The 21,471-nt window shown below is 37.0% G+C and overlaps 1 protein-coding gene and 1 long non-coding RNA gene across 4 annotated transcripts in view; one reads left to right on the forward strand and one right to left on the reverse strand.

Moving 5' to 3' along the window:
* Positions 1 to 1,349: 1,349 nt before the first annotated feature.
* Positions 1,350 to 3,639, forward strand: LOC126410620 (uncharacterized). Its single transcript, XR_007575030.1, has 2 exons — positions 1,350 to 1,965; positions 2,341 to 3,639. It is a non-coding gene; the product is annotated as an uncharacterized LOC126410620 (long non-coding RNA).
* A 4,123-nt stretch (positions 3,640 to 7,762) lies between these two features.
* Positions 7,763 to 21,471, reverse strand: part of LOC116266246 (tRNA-specific adenosine deaminase TAD1) — a 39,026-nt gene continuing 25,317 nt past the window's right edge. For 2 of the 3 annotated variants that reach the window (XM_031647383.2, XM_031647382.2), the window contains one exon: positions 11,084 to 11,516. In XM_031647383.2, coding sequence (XP_031503243.1) covers positions 11,412 to 11,516 — 105 coding nt within the window. In that variant the 3' untranslated portion in view covers positions 11,084 to 11,411. Of the gene's footprint in view, positions 8,131 to 11,083; positions 11,517 to 21,471 lie in introns of those variants that run through there. The other variant, XR_007574985.1, reaches the window with a different exon arrangement.

A 21,471-nucleotide genomic window follows, 5' to 3' on the forward strand; every position in this document is an offset into this window, starting at 1 on the left:
TCATTTAATCAAATGATATATCAGATAATTTATTAAATAAAAAAATTTGTTGTTTTCTTACTAGTTAAAGGTTTTTGTTTTTAAATTTATGAATTATGTGTTATATATCGAATACCTAATACTTTTGGACAAATTATTTGAATATACAACATAATTTACTTAATTGATTAAATAAGTAATTGATAATTTGATAAATAAAACTTTTTTATAAGTTCAACAGGTTTTTCATATTAAACATATTTATTTGAAATGAATTTTCATATTTTAAAAAATGCCTATTTTGTTGAAATTTCTTGATTGAAGTGTTTTTATTATTTTCAATTAAACAAATACATTATTTAAGATATCCTACTTAGTTGATGCCTTAACTATAATAGTTTGTTTGATTACACCAAAATGTTTAATTAAATACAATATTAATTAATTAGTTTTATATGATATAGTTTTAAATATTTTAAGTTAAATGGTGCATATGGTAACTATAAGGATATTATTATATGCAACTCCATGAAAGTCATTAGCTCTTAATCAGATTATACCTTCATATAAAATTTATTTTCTTCATGTGCCATGCTAAGTTTGTGCATTTGGCTAAACCTTTTGTGCAAAAATCCCACCATTGTCATAGGTTGCAACTTCAAAACTATCCTACCATTGTCATAGGTTGCAACTTCAAAACCTTATAGGATTCAGGGTTCGGATTCGAATATTAAGTTACATGATTCAGATATCAGCTCTCGTGTTTCGAATTTGAATATCAAGTTACAATTCGGATTCAGATATCAACTCACGGTTCAGATTCGGATATTAAGTTACAGGATTCGGATATCAGCTCTCACAGTTTGGATTCGGATATCAAGTTACAATTCGAATTCGGATATTAATGCACAGTTTACATTCGGATATCAGGTTATACTTTGAATTCAAATATATACTTATTAAGATAGTTAGTATCTGATCGAAATATTTATTTAAAACTGAATCTGAATTTGTATCTGATCGGATGTTATTTCTTAAATTTGAATCCGTCTTAATCGGATGTCAAATTGCTTAACATATCCAATTTTTTAAAAGCAATTTGAATGGATATCTGGTTCAAATCCGATCCGTTGACATCCCTACTTGTGTCTCACCCTCACTGTTATCAACACTACTATTGCAGTTATAGGTTAGGGCCCGTTTGATGGCCTGACTGTAGCAAAGAGAAAAAATTCAAAATTTTAAAATATTTCTGGTTTATCAAATGCAGAAATATATTTTTAACCGTTAACGCATTTCACAAAAAAAAAAATCCAGAAATATCTTTCCAACGCAAGAGGTGGAGAAATGTTTCCAGAAAAAATGTTTTGCCCGTTAGGGCATAAATTCATCGTGCATCAGGCTCCGCTCGTCTTCCTCGATGCTTCATCCTCTGCTGCTGCCTCACAGGAGGAAGAGATTGAAGCGGTGTTCTCATCCGTCCGACGAAGGTCTTCGTTCCTCTCTGAAAATCCTCCATCTCTTATTTTCTAGTTCTCTTATGCAGTCTGACGAAGCGGAACAAGAAGGACGGCACGAAGAGGAGGCACAAATCATCCTGTCGATCTTCCGGAGACAACGATAAGTTTATTTTCTATTTTTATTAAATTCCCAACTTCTGTCGCTCCTCACCATTGATTCCCCATAGAAGCTTCTTTGTCGACTTCTTTCATTTTCCACTATGTCATCTTTGTGAGAAGATTCCATCCCCTCTAAACGCGGTAATCCTATCCTTTGTTCCTTATATCCAGTAAGGTAACAGCTGATTGGTCTCCTCAAAAATCCGAACCCACACGTTTGTTGGCATAAAGCCCAATTTCTCTGTTCAAGGGACAGCAATCCTCTGCAGAGTTGTATATTCTCTTGTGGAGTCTGTTGTTCTCATTGTCTTTGGTGAATCTGCCTCCAGACTGTTCGACGATTTGGAATTCCTGCTTTGCTGATTTGGTGGGTCTTTTTTTATGGCTTTGAATCGTGGTGTTGAATGTGGAATTTGATGGAATTCACTGGTTTTCTTGGAGTGGGTTTAGGGTTGATGGTGGCGCTGTTTGCTTTTGAATGTGTTAATGAGATTTTGGGAATTTTTAGTTTAACTTCTTTCGTTTGTGTTAGATGTTCTTTTTGACATATTTTCTTGTTCAATGGTAGTTGAATTATCTGATCATTGTTTGTTTTGTGTTTCTTGAGTTCTGATTACGGTCTTGGCTTATTCCCTTTGTTTGTTGATTTTGGCGACTCTCACTGAATTCCTTCACATTTCGTTGAAACCATTTTGCTGAAGTTCGTGGACTGAACTGTTATTCAGTTTTTTGTTGGAATCAGGGGTTAAACCTTACCCTTGCTATCGTTGATCACAAGGTTTTGTGAAGTCAGTCTCTGGTTTGGCGTACCAAAACAAGTGGGGTTTTTCCATTTCCTTTTTGGTGCTGCTTGTTGTATTGGGTGGTGCTGGATTTTGCGTAATGGAGGATGGGACTCCCGAAAGGTTTGTTCTTGGAAAGCAATCATCTCCTGCTCCAGAATCTAAGAACAACGAAGTATCAACAGAGACTGAAATGTCTGACGAAATTGAACCTCACTTTCTGTTGTAGTGAGCTTTTGATTTCTCTAGGATTAGTTTCATAGGGAAATGTTGTGAGATGATCAGTGGCCCAATTTCAGACAGGTGATGTATGGTAAATTGTAATCAGTCAGATTTAATTGAGGAAACAGGAAGTTGTGGTTAGCATTTAGCAGACTTTTCTCAGTGATGGAGCTGTCGCTCTCCAAAGTCTGTAGATCTGTAACAACATTCTTGCTACACAAACCCAATAATTAAAAGATCAAGCAGACCAAGTTGGGATTTAGTCAACTGATCTTCACCTTGAGATGGTTTTGTTGGTTCACAGCAGCGGTGCAGGATGTGACTGCTTTAATTTTCAGCTTCCGCTTTTAATTCTCAATTTCTTTTTATACTATTACATATAATCGGATGAATTCATCCTTATCCGTTCCTTTACTTATAACCACAACCTTAACCTTTGTATTATTTTGTATTCATCTTCATATCCTCCCAGCTTGCCCACCATTTCAAACGTTCCTACAATCACTGCAAAATAACAGCAGCTGCAGACAGGTGATGTATCGTAAAATTTACCTGTAGTTGTTAGGTGTTGTTAATTGAGGTGAGGCAATGCCTGTGCTTTTTCGTCTAGAAATTATTTTGCCCGTGCTTGCATTTGAATTTTTCCCCCATTATCAGCACGTTGAAGATGAAAAGAGATGGGAGTCGGTCAATTGCACTGCTGCTGCTGCTGACGCTTCTAGCACGAGCCATTTGGCGTGGAACGTAGTAGAGGAATCTTGTACTTTGGGCCTTTCTACATTACTAGTGTGGTATCTATGTTCGTAGTTAGCTTCCTGTAGATATATATCTATTCTCTGGAATTTGTATTCCATCACAACGCCACATTTTAGAGATCTTTGTCTCCCTCTCTACAGATTATGTGCTGGTTGCAACAATGAAATAGGTCATCACCGCTTCCTGAATTGCATGGGTTCACTTTGACATCCAGAATGTTTTCGCTATTATTATTGCAATCAGCCCATATATGAAATTTATGGTGGTGGTATTATTATTTCCATCTATTGTTTTCGCTATTATTATTGAATTTGTGGCTATTTTTTGTATGCAGCACTCTAATGTTGCACAGGTTCTATACTATCTCTCTTTATATCAAAAGATTATGTAAATCTGGAAATATGTTTCCTTATTATCAAACTAAAAAATAGTTTTCTGAAAATCTGAAAATATATTTCTTTATCATCAAATACAAAAATATATTTCTGAAAATATATTTCTCTGTCATCACATACACATCAAAATAGGAATTGAAAAGATCTTTCTCATTCATTTATTCGAAGAAATATATTTCCAAAAATATATTTTCAATTCCAAATTTTCAGACCATCAAACGGCCCCTTATAGGTAAACTGCACTTTGTGAAAGATCATGACAATACTCAAGCTTACCACCAATCTAAGAGACATAAGTACAAAATGTTAGTTAAAACTGGAGAATGCTACCTGTTGTGTCTATCTTCGACCGTTGTGGTGACCACTCAACATCCAAACATGAGAAGTCATTTTGGCCATAATATCTAATAACTCCATACCTCAAATGTTTCACCTATAATGGACAAATCAAATGATAGAAATTAACCAACAAACTTGAGTGTGATTAAAGGCCACTAGTGCATGTTTGCAAACCTCTGTGAGTCATATATTGCAAGCGGGGAATAGCCATTGTACGTTAGCACGTCAGTGGCTCACATGTACACATCAGCAGCTCCCATGTGCACATCGGCAACACACATGTGCATGTTTTCAGCCTACAAGTGCACACTTGACAAACACTAGCATATAAATCTCATAAAGCTCTATGAAAAGCCAACCATGTGGGTTTGCAAAATGATAGTTCTAGAGTTGCCGATGGTCAACTATAAAAGATTTGCAACCGCCCATTGGTCAGAATGTTGGAGCAAACACTAATGTTGCTTTTTACAATGGTCAGCCATTACCAACTTGCGAAGACTGGCGACTTTGCTATCTTCAATGAGCATCCACATTGCTTGCAAGAGCTATCAAAGTATTCTTTGCCTCGAGTCTTTGCTAGTTAGCAGCATCACTAGTCTATACTACCAAAACAACATTCTTGTTGCTTGCAGACTATCAAAGTACACTTTGCCTTGCCTCTTTGCTAGTTAGCAGTGCCTCCAGTCTACAGTATCAAAACAACAACATTCATGTGGCAAGTTGATAATATTGATATTCCATCTATCTTCGAGCACACTCATGACTAGCCAATGGACCATTTTAAGGTATACTTTGTCAAAACGTCCCAACATTGTGTTGTGGGAAATATGGAGTATGTTTATGAGCCACCATCGAACTACCATGATGAAGACATTTTATAAAAAATGGAATGCTTCTGCGGATTTTTCCTTCTCCAATAGAAATTCACAAAGACTTCCACCCAAGGAGATCTCTGAAGTCTTTCAAGCAAAGCACCTTTCGACCAAAGAGATCGTTGCAGCCGTGCTTGGAGAGAGAAAAGTTCTTTATTCACCAACCCTAATCTCCATTATAGAGAGATTATGGTAGAAAAGAGATTTACATATTACATCAACCAAAAATAAAAAAATGATTAAAGAGGTCTTATAACTCTTTAATATTACAAAGAGCCATCTAGAAACATAAACTCTTCTAATTCAACACTCCCCCTCAAGCTGGAGCATACATATTAAACATGTTCAGCTTGTCACAACATCTAGAGAAATCACCAATAGGGAGAGCTTTGATGAACATATCTGCAGCTTGATCTTCTGAAGGAACATGCACAGCGGCAATGGTTCTCCCTTGAACGAGATCCCAAATGTAATGGCAGTTCACTTTAATATGTTTAGTTCACTCATAGAAAACTGAATTGTTTGCAATGTATGTGGCTGCTCGATTGTCACAATACATCTTCATGGGAAGCGGAATCGACACACTTACGGCTAGTTAGCATGGATCTAGCCCAAGTCATTTTTGCTGCAGTTTGAGCCATAGCTCTATATTTGAATTCTGCACTAAATCTTGACACCACACCTTGTTTTTTTGCTTCTCCACGATATAAGGTTGCCTCCCACAAATACACAGAATCTTGTGGTACATTTCCTATCTTCGACTGAGCCAACATAGTCAGCTTCACTATAGGTTTCCACTGCCAGGGTCTTGTCTTTTGTGAACAAAAGGCCTTTGCCAGGAGACAATTTCATATATTTGACCAGCATCAAAGCAACATCCCAATGAACTTTCCTGGGTTTTTCCATAAATTGACTTAGCTTCCCCACTACAAAGCTAATGTCTGGTTTGGTCACAGTAACATAGAGGAGTTTTCCAATAAGGGATCTATATAATCGAGAATCCAATAATTCTCCTTGGTCATCATGAAGATGTATGTGTGGATTCATAGATAGATTAGCCAGTTTAGCTCCTACCATCCCGGTTTCCTGCAATAAATCAAGAACATACTTCCGTTGAGAGAGAATAACACCAACCCTATTGCGAGCAACCTCTATTCCCAAGAAATATCGTAGTGGACTACGATCTTTCGTCACAAAGTGTTTTTGAAGAAACAGCTTTGCATCAGAAATTTCTTGATCGGAGTCGCCTGTCAGGATAATATCATCAACATAAACCACTAGAACGGTTATACCCCGGGGAGTCCTCTTGATAAACAGAGAATGATCAAGAGGAGATCTCGCAAAGCCACACTTTGAGACTACCTCGGAGAACTTGTGAAACCATGCATGAGGACTCTGCTTGAGTCCATAAATAGCTTTCTTCAGTTTGCATACTTTTCCACACTCCCCCTATCGTTCAAATCCTGGTGGTTGTTGCATATAGACAGTCTCATCGAGATAACCATACAAAAAGGCGTTTTTGACATCAAACTGATACATGTGTCAATCATGGTGTACAGTCACAGAAATGATAAGACAAATGGTTCCCAACCGAGCAACCAGAGAAAATGTCTCAAAGAAATCCACCCCGTAAGTCTGTGTGTAGCCCTTAGCAACCAAACGAGCTTTGTATCATTCCACAAAACCATCAAAATTATATTTCAAATACTCACTTAGAACCAACAATGTCACAATCAAGAGGAGTATCAACAAGTTCCCAGGTGCCTCACTGAACTAATGCATCTATCTCATCTTGCATAGCCTGTCTTCACTGGGTATCTAATAAAACCTACTGGTGACACGTAGGAACTGTATGAGTAGTCAGAGCTTGAATAAACTGTTGCATACTTTTACCCACACCATCAGTAGACACAAAATGAGATATAGGATGCAGAGTACATTGTCGCTTGCCTTTGCAAAAAGCAATAGGTAAGTCTTGACAAAGATCAGACGGAGTAAGGCTACTCATTTCAGATGAACTTACCTCCTGAGAAGCGGTTGGCGAAGGATCATGAGAAGGGTTTTGTCGACGTGTTTAGACCAGCGGAGGATCACGAAACTTGAACACTACAGCCGGAGAGTCTATAGAAGGAGATTCAAAAGGGAATGACTCTGAAGGAATAGGAAGAATAGGTAGTGAGTCTGGTGACGGTGGCATCTCAGTAGAGATAGGAGATGAGTTATAATAGGGCTGAGATTCAAAGAATGCGACATCCGTACTAATATACTCTTTTTGAGTCAATGGATCAAAGCATTTGTAACCTTTATGGTTTCTGGAGTAACCAATAAAGATACATCTAATGGTTTGGGCCCCTAATTTATCAAGTGAGTCCAAGTATGTAAACAAATCATGTGCAACCAAATACTTTGGGAGCTACTGGAAACAAGGGTCTTTGTGGGTGGACAAGTCTAATGGGAACCTGGTTGTCAATGGAGAATGAGGGTAACTGGTTGGTTAAGTAACAGGCAGTGAGAATGGCATCTCCCCAAAAATATGCAGGTAGATTAGTATGAAGCATAAGGGAACGAGCCACATTTAAAAGTTCACGATGTTTTCGCTCAGCTACTCCATTTTCCTGGGAGGTATGAGGACAAGTAAATTGAGGAGAAATGTCATTATCAGAGTAAAACTTCATTAACGTAGATGCCTTGAACTCAAGAGCGTTATCAGTGCGAATGCTTTTAACAAGAATATCAAACTGGGTCGTTATTTCAATAATAAAGTTTTTGAGAGTACATACAACTTCAGACCTTTCCTTCAAAAGGAAGACCCAAGTGACTCGAGAATAATCATCAACAACAAGGAAATAACAAAATCTTGACCTACTAGCAACTCTGCTAGGACCTCACACATCAACATGAAGAAGATCAAATAGTCCACAACTGGACGGACTAAGACTTGATGAATAATTGCTACAGATGTGTTTGCCAAGTTGACAGGCTTCATACTGGAACGACTCTGGTACTGAAAGATGAGGAAGAAAATGACGGAGCTTGGAGACAGATGGATGACCAAGTCTGAGATGCCATTAGAAAGAGGACGACAATGAGGTGATCGATGATGTTGTAATACCCACTGGATCCTGTAGGAAGTAGATGCCCTCTTTCTCATAGCCTCCACCAGGTCCTGAAATGAACATAAACTAGAGTCAAACGTAACACAACAATGTAAATCATTAATCATTGTCCAACCGATAACAGATTTGTGAGAAACTTAGGAGCATATAACACATTAAGAATAGTCATATTGAGAAATCTTGATATCTCAATAACTCATAATAGGCGACCATCTACCATCTGCAAGTCTCACATGACGTGTCTAAGGTAATGAGTGTGACACAATAAACATAAAAGGTCTACTACAAAAGTGTCTTGATGCTCATAAATCAATAATCCAAGTAGTACATGTATCATGTGGGATAGTATCAACGGACATAGCGTTGTCTATCATGACTATGGAGGCCGATGGCTGGGTAGATCTTTGTGCTAGGAAGTCATACTCTGACTTGTTGATACTCACACTCACTGTCTCAGGGTGAGAAGAAGACAGAAACCCATCTATAACTGATGACGTTGCCTGGACAGATCCAATAGGAGTCTGTAAAGAATTCTTGCCCTGCTTAGGTGTAACATTTCTTCCTAGGAAAGCCGAAAAGACGACCATGTTTATCCCAACATCTGTCTTCCAAATGTCCTATTTTCCCACAATAGGTGCATTGAAATCTCCCCCGACTTCCTCCTATCCCTCAACCTATGCCTCTCCCCCTGAATGAACTACGTCCACGACTTCCTGAGGCTACCAAGGCAGAGGCATGGATATCACTAGAGGGCGGAGAGGGTCACAGCAAGGTGGCTGAGCCTGTTGTAGGCTTCAGCTAGGTCGGGGATTTTTGCTCCAGTCAACATCTATGCCTTTGCTACTGCATATTCGTGAGAGAGACCCTGTAGAAACTTCACAACCATAGACTATTCACCATGAGCTTTATAGCATGTTGGACATGGATGACGTAATGCTTTAAGTTGTTCATAGATCGATTTGGGGGACCCACAACTTCCTGAGACTACCAAGGCAAAGGCATGGATATCACTAGAGGGCGGAGAAAGGGTCACAGCAAGGCGACTGAGTCTGTTGTAGGCTTCAGCTAGGTCGGGAATTTCTGTTCCAGTAACATTTGTGTCTTTGCTACTACATATTCATGAGAGACCCTGTAGAAACTTCGCAACCATAGACTGTTCACCATGAGCCTTATGGCATGTGGGACATGAGGGATGTAATGCTTTAAGTTTTTCATAGATCAACTTGAGGGAAGTGAAATACTGAGCAAGACTCTTGTCACCCTGTTGCAAAAAGTAATTCCTCCTCCACTTGCAATATCTTGCTAACATTCTTATTCTTGTCATTCAAGTAATTTTGTTTCAAAAAATCCCACATTTGTTTAGCAGAGGTATAGAATGCAATAGTAGAAGTAATCTATGGTTGCACACTATTCATGATCCAAGACATAACAATATTATTATCTTCCTTCCATGAAACATATTTTCCACTCTTTTCCACAGGCTCATCTTTTTCTATAACATGCTCCTCCCGATGTCCAATCACAGATTTCATAAACACACGAGACCAAATCTCATAGTTAGATCCATCTAACTTTACAATAGAACCATAAGAGAATGGATTTCCTCCACTTTTAACCTCATGAGAGAAATCAGTTTTAGGATTTTCAGCCATCACAAAACTGTCCACAAAAGATCAACCACCAACAGCAAAAGAATATATATATATATATATATATATATATATATATAGAGAGAGAGAGAGAGAGAATGAGACTGAACGGCAATAATAAAGGTCCAACACCACACAGCAGGAGTAAACACTATCATGAATGCGCAGCACTTCTCCTAAACAAATTATGAATAACCAGACAGTAGAAGTGAATAATATCGTGAGGATAAAACAGCCCTTCTTAAAAAAAATTACCTCCACAACAGAAGAATGTTGTAACAATGTTGTCTACCTACTAACAGAAACCTCACGACAGCAGAAACTAATCCACAACTGCTAGTTTCTGTTGCTTCCTGCCACCTGTTTACACCTTCAGAAAACTGAAATCAAAAAACTGAAACTGCTACTGTTTTCAGTCTCCTATCGACAGAATCTCTGCTTCCTGCCGATAGGATCTGCTCCATCTGCTTTCTGCCAATTGTTTACACCATCAGAAAACTGAAACTGCTGCTGTTTTTAGTCTCCTCACACACCATCGGCAGAACATCATCCACCTTTTACAATAACTCCACTATCATCACGCCTTAAACATCACAAAAAAAAAAAAAAAACAGATCTGCTGGTCCTCGTACCAAACAGCAAGCACGAGCCCCACTTAAGGATCTGATCACGCCTTCCACATAGGTGTGATCAGTCCTTCTCCACGTAGCACACCCAACCTTTATCTCTTTACTGCCTCTCTGTTGGTGGGTAAGAAGAGATAAGGTGGGTGACGAGAAAAGGAAAGAGGAAGGAAGTCACCGGAGAAAGTGGTAGCCGGAGAGAGGTCGCCAGAAGAGAAAGTCGCAGAAAACTTACTTGACTGTTACCGCAGGAGAAGGCTCTGATACCATGTTGCAGTCGTGAGACTTGGAGAGAGAAAAGTTCCTTATTCACTAACCTTAATCTCCATCATAAAGAGATTAGGGTAGAAAAGAGATTTACAGATTACATCAACCAAAAATAAAGAAATGATTAAAGAGGTCTTATAGCTCTTTAATATTACAAAGAGCCACTTAGAAACATAAACTTTTATAATTCAACAGAGATGAAGTAGCCCCTTCCAACTATTGTTCACTTAAAGTCTTCTCCATCATGTTAGGGCATTTGCATAAACCAACAAAGGATTATGGACCCTAGGTAAGGGTATTTATGCAAATGACTAAAAGATTGCTAAAATTAAAGAAAAACTGCATTCATGGAATAACAAAGATATTCATTAATGTCAATACCCCAAGTGTTATACTGAATGATCTACCTAAACATTCATAGCGGTATTTAGAAGCATATGATTGGAAAATGACAAGTAATCACATTGGTCTCATAGTAAAGCAAGTTTCCAATTAAAAGAATAGGCATTCCAAAGTAGCGTCAACTGCACTTACATAATTGAATCATAAAATCCACACAATGTCTCACATGTTGAGAGCTTCATTAGGAAGACAACAAAAGCACTTGACTGCAGCATGAATATATTGATTCATCTAAATTAAAACATGCAGAAAGAAACAGCTACAAGCTTAACTGAAAAATGTATTTGTGATTCTCATGCAACCAAAAGTTTAACCTTCTGAGTAGTCTTCACCTCATTGCCACATATGAGAAAAAAACCGTTATCCCTAGAGCCTGGAATGGCCTTTCAATTACAGATAAAACATTTCCAGTTCCACAGGCTTCTTAGTCCAATTTTGGAAAGGTTCATTATCATTCAAAACCTGCACTGCGGATCTGTATAGAGAAGCCATAGACTGCACATGGAGAAAATAAAGCATGAGCCACTTGCAGTAATTTATGCTCCATCGCTAGGTAAGTACTGAAAATATCTAGCAAAAGATGCTTTTAAAACTTATTTCACCCAAAGGAATGGAATCTAAAATCAAGTATTTGACAAGAATAGTAAAAGATCAAGATACAAAATTGATTCTTAGAAAAACAAAAAAATTACAGGGGCAAGTGACATGCCACCCAAGCACATATAAGCATCGCCATCTCCTCAAAATTAAGAATAGAATGCACTAAACATGAAAAAATCACAATATTTTGGAAAAAGAATGAAAATATCACTCTTTCACATTTTTCTCTTTCAGAAAATTTAGCATATTCTGATATTTTGACGTTTCTTTTAACATTTTGATAACTATTTTTATTTTCTATCAATGTTTTACTTTTCATAATAAAATTAGTATAGAATCCAAATTTTTCATAATTTTTTACTTTCTATAATCTTTAAAGTTTTTGAATTCCCAAGATTTTCCAAATAAAACAAACTTTCCAATTAGTACCATGAAAAACATCACCTGTAAAAACTGGAAATGCTATTTGTGACAATGATGCTAAGTACGGACTTCACAGTGTTAGAATGTATGTATCCCAAATGTATACATATATATATATATTTATATATATCACATATATTAGTCATCTAATATATGCTTTATATGTATATATATATTTTATATCTTTTGGGTACTTAGGTCACTTATGTAATTTTTACTTTCTTTATGTATCTTTTCTTTTAGTTTATTTTCTGTTTTTCTCCTTTTATCCCTCTCCTTTTTTCTGTTTTACCTAGAGGGAGACTAGTCCCAACGGCTAGATTTCTAGCCATTGGGACTGCCTCCTCCTTCTTCTCTTTGGCCCTCTCCTCTATAAATAGGGCAGCTTCTCTATTGTTTCACATGGCTTTTTAGCCTACTTTATGTATCTCATATTGTGATTAATTCAAGTTCTTCTTCACCTCTTGTTTAAGGGCTTGTGAGTTTGACTTGTTGGTGGAAGCTTCAAGGCTGATTTACTTGAAGTATTTGTCTCTTTGGGCCTGATTTACATGGTATTAGAGCCGGGTTTTGGCTATTCATCTTGTTGTCCTTCAGTTTGAAGTTTCAGCTTTTACTCCTTCTTTGGAGCCTTGAAGCACTCCAAGTGCTCGACGTTATTGCTGGCTGATTATTGACACAAGAAGGTGCTGTTTTGCTGGCTTCTATTGGTGGTAAAGATTGTGGTTGAGGTGTTATTTTGCTGGCCTCTATTGGTGGTGAAGATTGTGGCTGTTTTTCTTCATTTTTTCGTCATCTCAAACATACAAGTGTTATAAAAGAAGAAGGGTGACTGGATTCGTTTATTGCCGTGGACTTCTTCTCACGTGGCAGCCAGCTTCGTCATAACTTGTAAGTGGAATTACCTTTCGTCATAACTTGTAAGTGGAATTACCTTGTTGATTTTGATCATGGATGACAAAGTCTCATCTCTTCCATTTCCCAAACTCTCATCAACAAACTATATACAATGGGCTAGAACTATGGAACATTTTATTCGTAGTAAAAGCCTTTGGGGACTAGTTGATGGACAAAACTTGAACCACAACTAGTCCTTACTAAAGTTGTTGGTGGAAGAGCTATGAAATTGAATGGAACCGAAAAAAAAAAAGTAGTGGCGGAATACAACAAGAAATGGAAAGAATGGAGTGTTGGTTATCACAAAATTATTACTTGGATCTTGACTTGTGTTGACAATGCTACTAGCGGGCAAATCTCTAAATTAAATTCTGCCCTAAAAGCTTGGGAATATCTAAAGAAAACTCATACCATGAGAGATGTTGCTTATATGCATCATGTTCAACTCAAAATTCACAATCTTCAACAAGGAGATAGATCCATTAAAGATTATGTGGCTGAAATGGATCAATTGTATGATGAATTAAGTATTTTTGAACCACATTAGACACAAGATCTTATTCTTAGAGAAAAACAAATACAACGTGACAAGTTTTACAAGTTTATTATAGGTCTTAGACCTGAATTTGATGGTATTAAAACAGTTTTGTTAAAACAGTTTTACTTCATTGCTTTAAAACACCATCTATGAATGAGGCTATTGCGGAGCTTCAAATGGAGGAAAATCGTCTTTGTCTTGATAAAGAGAAAGTCAACAATGTGTTTGTCACATTTAGGCCGGGGGGCCATTTGAGACCTTATAGACCTCCTCACTTCAATCGTACAAATGAAGAAGCAAGAAGAAAAGTATCATCTTTGTCTTGATAAAGAGAATGTCAACAATGTGTTTGCCACATCTAGGCCGGGGGCCCATTTGAGACCTTATAGACCTCCTCACTTCAATCGTACAAATGAAGAAGCAAGAAGAAAAGTTATTTGCTATCATTATCAAGAAGAACGACATACCAAGCCAAGATGTCCAAAACTTAGAACTTTTGACAAAAGAAGCAGTGTTGCAGCTCCAATTCAAGACGAAAGAAAAGAAGCAAGTTCATTCCAACTTGATCAACTCATAAGTGCTCTTCAACCTTTCTAAAGGGAGGAGGCACACCTTCAACTTTGGGAGCTACCGTGGCATCTACTTCTTCAACTAAGTATTCTTGGATTATTGATTCGGGTGCATCTTCTCATATGACTCCTTGTGGATCCCTTCTCACCGAATGCACTAAAAATGATTCTTATTCCTTTGTGAAAAGGGCGGATGGTACTTCTCTTGAAATTGATTTTATTGAAAATCTTGACCTAGCTTTTGGATCCAAAACTTTAAAAGTACCTCAAGTAAGACACACTCCTAAATTAAGTTTAATTTTATTGTCCGTTTCTCAAATAACCAACCTTGGTTTTGATATAATCTTCTCACAATCCAAATGTTTGATACAGGACCGAGTATCCAAGAAGACGATTGGGGAAGGTTTTAGAACAAAAGATCTCTACTACATAGACTTTTTGGACCTTTCAAGACCATCTTGCAATATCTCCAAAGAATGTGACATTCAAACTTGGCATCAAAGACTTGGACATTCCAATATAAAAAAAGTGTCTCATCTTCCCTTCATGGAGAATTTTTGTCAAAAGAACTTCGACCTTACCTTTTGATAATAAAAACTTTATTGCCCAAAAATTTTTGATTTAGTGCATTCGGATGTGTGGGGACCCGCTCCTATTATGTCAAAATGAGGATTATTGTACTATGTGATCTTTATTTATGATTATTCTAAGCATATTTGGGTTTACTTTCTCAAACATAAATCGGAGGTTTTCACCAACTTTAAGAATTTCTACAACATGATCTATACCCAATTTGACTCAAATATCAAAATCTTTAGAAGTGATTCGGGAGGAGAATTTATGTCAAATGAATTTCAATAATTTCTAAAAGAAAAAGGCATTGTTCATCAAATACCTTGTCCTAACACTCCACAACAAAACGGAGTGGCCGAGCGTAAACATAGACACATTATTGAAACTACTCGAGCCCTTCTTTTATCTAAAAATGTTCCCAAAAACTTTTGGGCTGAGGCTGTTTTGACTTCAACCTATTTAATTAATAGAATGTCTACCAAACTTTTGAAAAATATTTCTCTTTTTGAAAAACTTCACCATGTTAAACCTAATTACAATAGACTTAAAGTCTTTGGTTGCAAATGTTTTGTGTTAAGTGACAAAGACGATAAGCTTTCTTCCAAACCTATTTCTTGTGTTTTTATTGGGTATTCCGAAACTCAAAAGGGTTATAGATGTTATGATATTCAAAGAGATAAAGTTTATGTTTCTAGAAATGTGTTCTTTTAATGAAGATGGTTTCAAATATGAACCCAAGAAACTAGTGTTAGAATTTAAATATTAGACATTATGTAAGTATACATATGTTTCATATATGATTTGTATATATGAATATCTATGTATGCATAGGTGTTATGTATTTTATTTTATTTGCTTCCTTTTCTTTTTTATGTATTTTTTATTTCTTTTCTTTTTCTATTTTTACCTTTTCCTTTTTGTAAAAGGGAACTAGCTGTTGGACCAGCTTCCAACGGCTAGATTTCTAGCCGTTGGAGCTGGCCCAACAGCCAACTCCTCCTTCTTCTCTCCCTTTCATTGTACTATATATATGGGACTGTTGTCCCTTGTTTGGTTAAGGCTTTTAGGCCTCTCTTGTGTATTCTTCTCTTGAGATTAATAGATTTGGTATCTTCTCCTCAAGTTTGAGGCTTGGTTGTGTATTACCTATTGAAGTTGTTGGGATCTTCAAGAGTGTATCTCTTGAAGCATTTGTATTCTCAAGATCAGGCCTGATTTACATGGTATCAGAGCCTCGTTTTGGCTCTTTGTGTTGCTGTCTTTCAAGCTTGGAAGATCCAATTATTACTCTTTCCTTGGAGCTGTGAAGCACTCCAAGTGTTCGATATATTGTTGGCTGAAATTTGACACAAGAAGGTGCTGTTATTTTGCTGGCCTCTTTTGGTGATATTTGTGACGGGATAAAGCTCCCTTGGTGGTGAAGATTGTGGCAGTCTTTGACGCGTCGAAAGCTTCATTTTTGTGCGGCTGTTTTTCATCCTAGCACTACCTCAACGTCTCTTTTACAAGGTACACATTATGGATGAAAGAACTTCCTCTACTCCTCTTCCCAAATTAACTTCATCAAATTATGTTTCTTGGGCAAAAACTATGGAACATTTTATTAGAAGTAAAGGCCTATGGGGACTCGTTGATGGGTCAAAAAGTGAACATCAATTAGTCCTCACCAAGACCATAGATGGTAAAGCTCAAGAACTAGATGGAGTTGAAAAAGACAAGGCTATGAATGAATATGAGAGAAAATGGGAAGAGTGGAAGATAGGACACCACAAGATTATCACTTGGATTATTGCTTGTGTTGATACTACAACCATGGGCCAAATAGCAAAACATAATTTTGCTCATGAAGCTTGGGAATTCCTCAAGAAAACCCACACTATGAAGGATGTGGCCTACATGTGCAATTTTCAAATGAAGATTGCAAGTCTCCAACAAGGAGACAAGTCCATTAAAGAATATGTTGGAGAAATGGAGCAATTATGGGACGAACTTGCTCTATTTGAACCCGAATGGTATGATCCAAGAGACATTGGAGTTAGAGAAAAACAAATCCAAAGGGAGAAATTTTATAAATTCATTCTTGGTCTTAGATCGGAATATGATGGAGTCAAAACTTCCTTGCTCCATAGGCATAAAGTGCCATCTATGAACGAAGCCATAGCGGAACTTCAAATGGAGGAGAATAGACTCAATTTTTCAAAAGACAAGAGTGAAAGTGTTCTTGCTACCTCAAGACCCGGTGCTCATATGAGAACTTATAGGCCTCCTCACTTTAATCGAAACTATGACCATAGCAATAATGGCAACAAGAAGATTATATGTTTCCATTGTCAAGAAGAAGGACATACCAAACTTAGATGTCCTAAATTGAGGAGATTTGATAAAAAGACAAGTGTGGCTGGGACAATGTATGAAGAAAGCAATCGATTTGACCTAGACAAACTTGTAAGTGCCCTCCAACCAAAGCTTATTGATGCTCTTCAACCGCTTTTCAAAGGAGGAGGGACTTCTCCAATCTCCGGAGCAACCGTGGCATCTACATCATCAAGTAAGTACTCTTGGATTCTTGACTCCGGAGCTTCATTTCATATGACCCCTTGTAATTCTTTGCTTACCGAATGCACTAAGGAAGAATCGTGCCCATTTGTTAAAACCGCCGATGGAACTCTTCTTGAAATCAAATGTGTTGGGAATATTGATCAAAATTTTAATTCAAAAGTTTTTAAAATACCAAAAGTTAGATTTATTCCCAAACTTAACTTAAATCTCTTGTCGGTTTCTCAAATAACAAATCATGGATGCGATATTGTCTTCTCACAAAATAAATTTTTGATACAGGACCATCTTTCCAAGAAGACGATTGGGGAAGGTTTTAGGAAAAATGATCTCTACTATGTTGACTATTTGGATCTTTCCAACCCTACTTACAATATAGTCAAGAAGAGTGACATTCAAGTTTGGCATCAAAGACTTGGGCATTCAAGTTTAGGAAAAATGTTTTGTATCCCTTTTTTGGAAGAGAAATGTAAAGAAATGATCTCTTGTGATGATTGTATTAAAGCCAAAATTAAGGCTTTACCTTTTGGAAATAGAAATTTTGTTGCAAAAGCACCTTTTGAATTAGTGCATTCGGATGTATGGGGTCCCGCTCCTATTATGTCTAAAGGTGGTTTGCTTTATTATGTCATTTTTGTGGATGATTACTCTCGATATGCTTGGGTTTACTTTCTTAAACGCAAATCGGAAGTCTTTATGAATTTTAAAAACTTTTACAACATGATCAAAACTCAATTTGATGCAAACCTTAAAATTTTTAGAAGTGATTCCGGAGGAGAATTCATTTCCAATGAATTTGAAGAATTCCTAAAAGAAAAGGGAGTTATACACCAAAAGTCTTGTCCCAAAACCCCCCAACAAAATGGAGTCGCCGAAAGAAAACATAGACATATTCTTGAAACAACAAGAGTTCTTCTTATATCAAAAAATGTTCCAAAAAATTTTTGGGCTGAAGCAATTTTAACATCCATTTACTTGATTAATAGAATGCCCTCTAAAGTTTTAGAAAATATTTCACCTTTTCAAAAACTTTTTAACTTGGAGCCAACTTATAAAAGATTCAAAGTCTTTGGTTGCAAATGTTTCATTTTAAATGACAAAAATGATAAACTTTCATCTAGGGCTATTCAATGTGTCTTTATTGGCTATTCCGAAACTCAAAAAGGGTATAGATGCTATGATATTGAAAAAGATAAGGTGTATGTTTCAAGAAATGTGATATTTTTAGAAGAAGAAAATGGCTTTAATGAAAATAAACCCAAGCATGAAGATGACTATTCTTTTTTATGGATAAATGATGATGATGTTGATAATGATGATGATGTTTTGCCTTCTTCACATAATGATGCTCAAAATGAGGTTGAGAATACTCCTTTTGATAGATCTTCACCAAGAAGTGATGGATCACCAAGAGAAGTTATAGTTTATAAGAGAAGGTCTCAACAAAACATCCAAGAGTCTCAACCTACTCTTAGGAGATCTCAAAGAGATTCTCATCCACCTCAAAAATTTGTTTCCTATGAGTCTTTTTCCCCAAAACATAGAGCTTGCTTATTAGCTATTCACTCTCATGTTGAACCTTCATCCTATCTTGAAGCCAAAACTAACCCACATTGGATTGAAGCAATGAACAATGAACTTAGAGCCCTTGAAGACAATAAAACTTGGGACATTGTGTCTCTTCCTATAGGAAAAAGGACAATAGGATGTAGGTGGGTTTACAAAGTCAAGACTAGAAGTGATAGATCACTTGAAAGGTATAAAGCTAGACTTGTTGCCAAAGGATATGCCCAAGAATATGGGATTGATTACGAAGAAACCTTCGCCCCTGTTGCTCGTATGACCTCTGTTAGAGCTCTTATTGCCATTGCCTCCATTAAACAATGGTCTATATATCAATTGGATGTCAAAAATGCTTTTTTGAATGGATACTTAAATGAAGAGGTATAAATGGATTCACCCCCTGGGCTTGATTTACCTCAAGGAAAAGTTCTTTATCTTAGAAAGGCATTATATGGCTTGAAACAAGCTCCAAAAGCTTGGTTTGACATGTTTAGCAATGTTATGTTCAAACAAAGTTTTAAATCATGTTATTCTGACACTGCTATGTTTATTAAAAATACTGCTATAGGTATAATTGTGTTACTTTTATATGTAGATGATATGATTATTACAGGTAATGATGCCAACGGAATTATGCAGGTAAAAGACTTTCTAAAGAATGAATTTGAAATGACTGATTTGGGTAAACTAACCTATTTTCTTGGTATTGAAGTAGCTTATAGTAGAAGAGGATACTTACTCTCACAAATGAAGTTTGCCAATGACATTATAAGCAGATCAGGTATCACTGATGACAAGGTGGTAGACACTCCTGAAGCCTTAGGAGTAAAGATGAAGATTGATGATGGAGAAATTCTAGAAAATCCCACTCCATTTCGTCAATTGGTTGGAGCTCTCACATATCTATCCATCACAAGGCCTGACATATCACATGCGGTACATGTCATAAGTCAGTTTCAACAAAGACCCACTTCTGTACACATGGGAGCCGCATTGAGGATTGTTCGATATGTCAAACACACAATCACTAAAGGACTTTTTCTATCATCCTCATCAAACTTTAATATGATTGCCTATACTGATGCTGATTGGGGTGGAGATCCTAATAACAGGCATTCCACCACCGGTTTTTGTGTTTTTCTACGTGACTCTTATTTCGTGGAGGTGCAAAAAACAAAATAAAGTCTCTCTATCATCAACTGAAGCAGAATATCGTGCCATGGCCACCACCACCATGGAGATTGTGTGGTTAAAAAGCTTATTGAAGGACATTGGAATTGACTTAAATGAAGCAACCAAGCTCTGCTGCGACAATAAAAGTGCCATCTACATTGCTAGCAATCATACTTTTCATGAAAGGACGAAGCATATTGAAATGGATTGTCACTATGTGAGAGAAGAATATCTTAGCCGAACAATCGATATATCCTTTGTCCCTTCCGAATATCAACTTGGAGATTTCTTCACCAAAGCACTTGCTTCAGCACGTTTTCAGTTTCTTCTTGGCAAACTTTCGGTGATCACACCGTAAGTTTGAGGGGGGTGTTAGAATTTAAATATTAGACATTATGTAAGTATACATATGTTTCATATATGATTTGTATATATGAATATCTATGTATGCATAGGTGTTATGTATTTTATTTTATTTGCTTCCTTTTCTTTTTATGTATTTTTTATTTCTTTTCTTTTTCTATTTTTACCTTTTCCTTTTTGTAAAAGGGAACTAGCTGTTGGACCAGCTTCCAACGGCTAGATTTCTAGCCGTTGGAGCTGGCCCAACAGCCAACTCCTCCTTCTTCTCTCCCTTTCATTGTACTATATATATGGGACTGTTGTCCCTTGTTTGGTTAAGGCTTTTAGGCCTCTCTTGTGTATTCTTCTCTTGAGATTAATAGATTTGGTATCTTCTCCTCAAGTTTGAGGCTTGGTTGTGTATTACCTATTGAAGTTGTTGGGATCTTCAAGAGTGTATCTCTTGAAGCATTTGTATTCTCAAGATCAGGCCTGATTTACAACTAGAAGATTATACTTTTCTTTGGACTAATGATATTGATGATGACAATGATATTGATGATGATGAACCCGATAAAGTTGTAGAAGTGCCAATTGAAGAAGTCAACTGTAGAAACAAAATATGCACGAGAGTAGAAGAAAGCACAAAGATGTAACGTGGAAAACCCTCAACGCGAGGGAAGAAAAACCACGGGTGAGGAGGTCTGGCGTCCACTAGCCTCCAGACACTCTCTCTCTTCAAAACTTCATTAACTCTAAGATTAGGGTTTACAGAGATATAAGTAGTCCTAATTAGGACAAACCAGATCAGGTAAGGATTCGGACCCGGACAATAAAACCCGTCAACACTCCCCCTCAAGTTAGGCATACATATCAAACATGCCCAACTTGGATACATTTCTCTCAAATGGAGTTACACTTAAGGTCTTGGTTAGGATATCAGCAGTTTGGTCTTCAGACTTCATGTATGGTAGCGTTAATTCCTTAGCATCAATTCTTTCTCTGATGAAGTGACGGTCAATCTCCACATGCTTTGTTCGATCATGAAGAACCGGGTTGTTAGCCAAGTTAATTGCAGACTTATTATCACAATACATCCTCATAGGCCCTTCAATCTCTATTCCAATATCTGTCAGTAAGATCTTCAACCATAACAATTCTGATACCCCAGTAGCCACAGCCCTATATTCAGCCTCTGCACTCGAACGGGAACACA

This window comes from Nymphaea colorata, chromosome 12 (assembly GCF_008831285.2).
Source record: "Nymphaea colorata isolate Beijing-Zhang1983 chromosome 12, ASM883128v2, whole genome shotgun sequence".
Classification (NCBI taxonomy): Eukaryota; Viridiplantae; Streptophyta; class Magnoliopsida; order Nymphaeales; family Nymphaeaceae; genus Nymphaea; species Nymphaea colorata.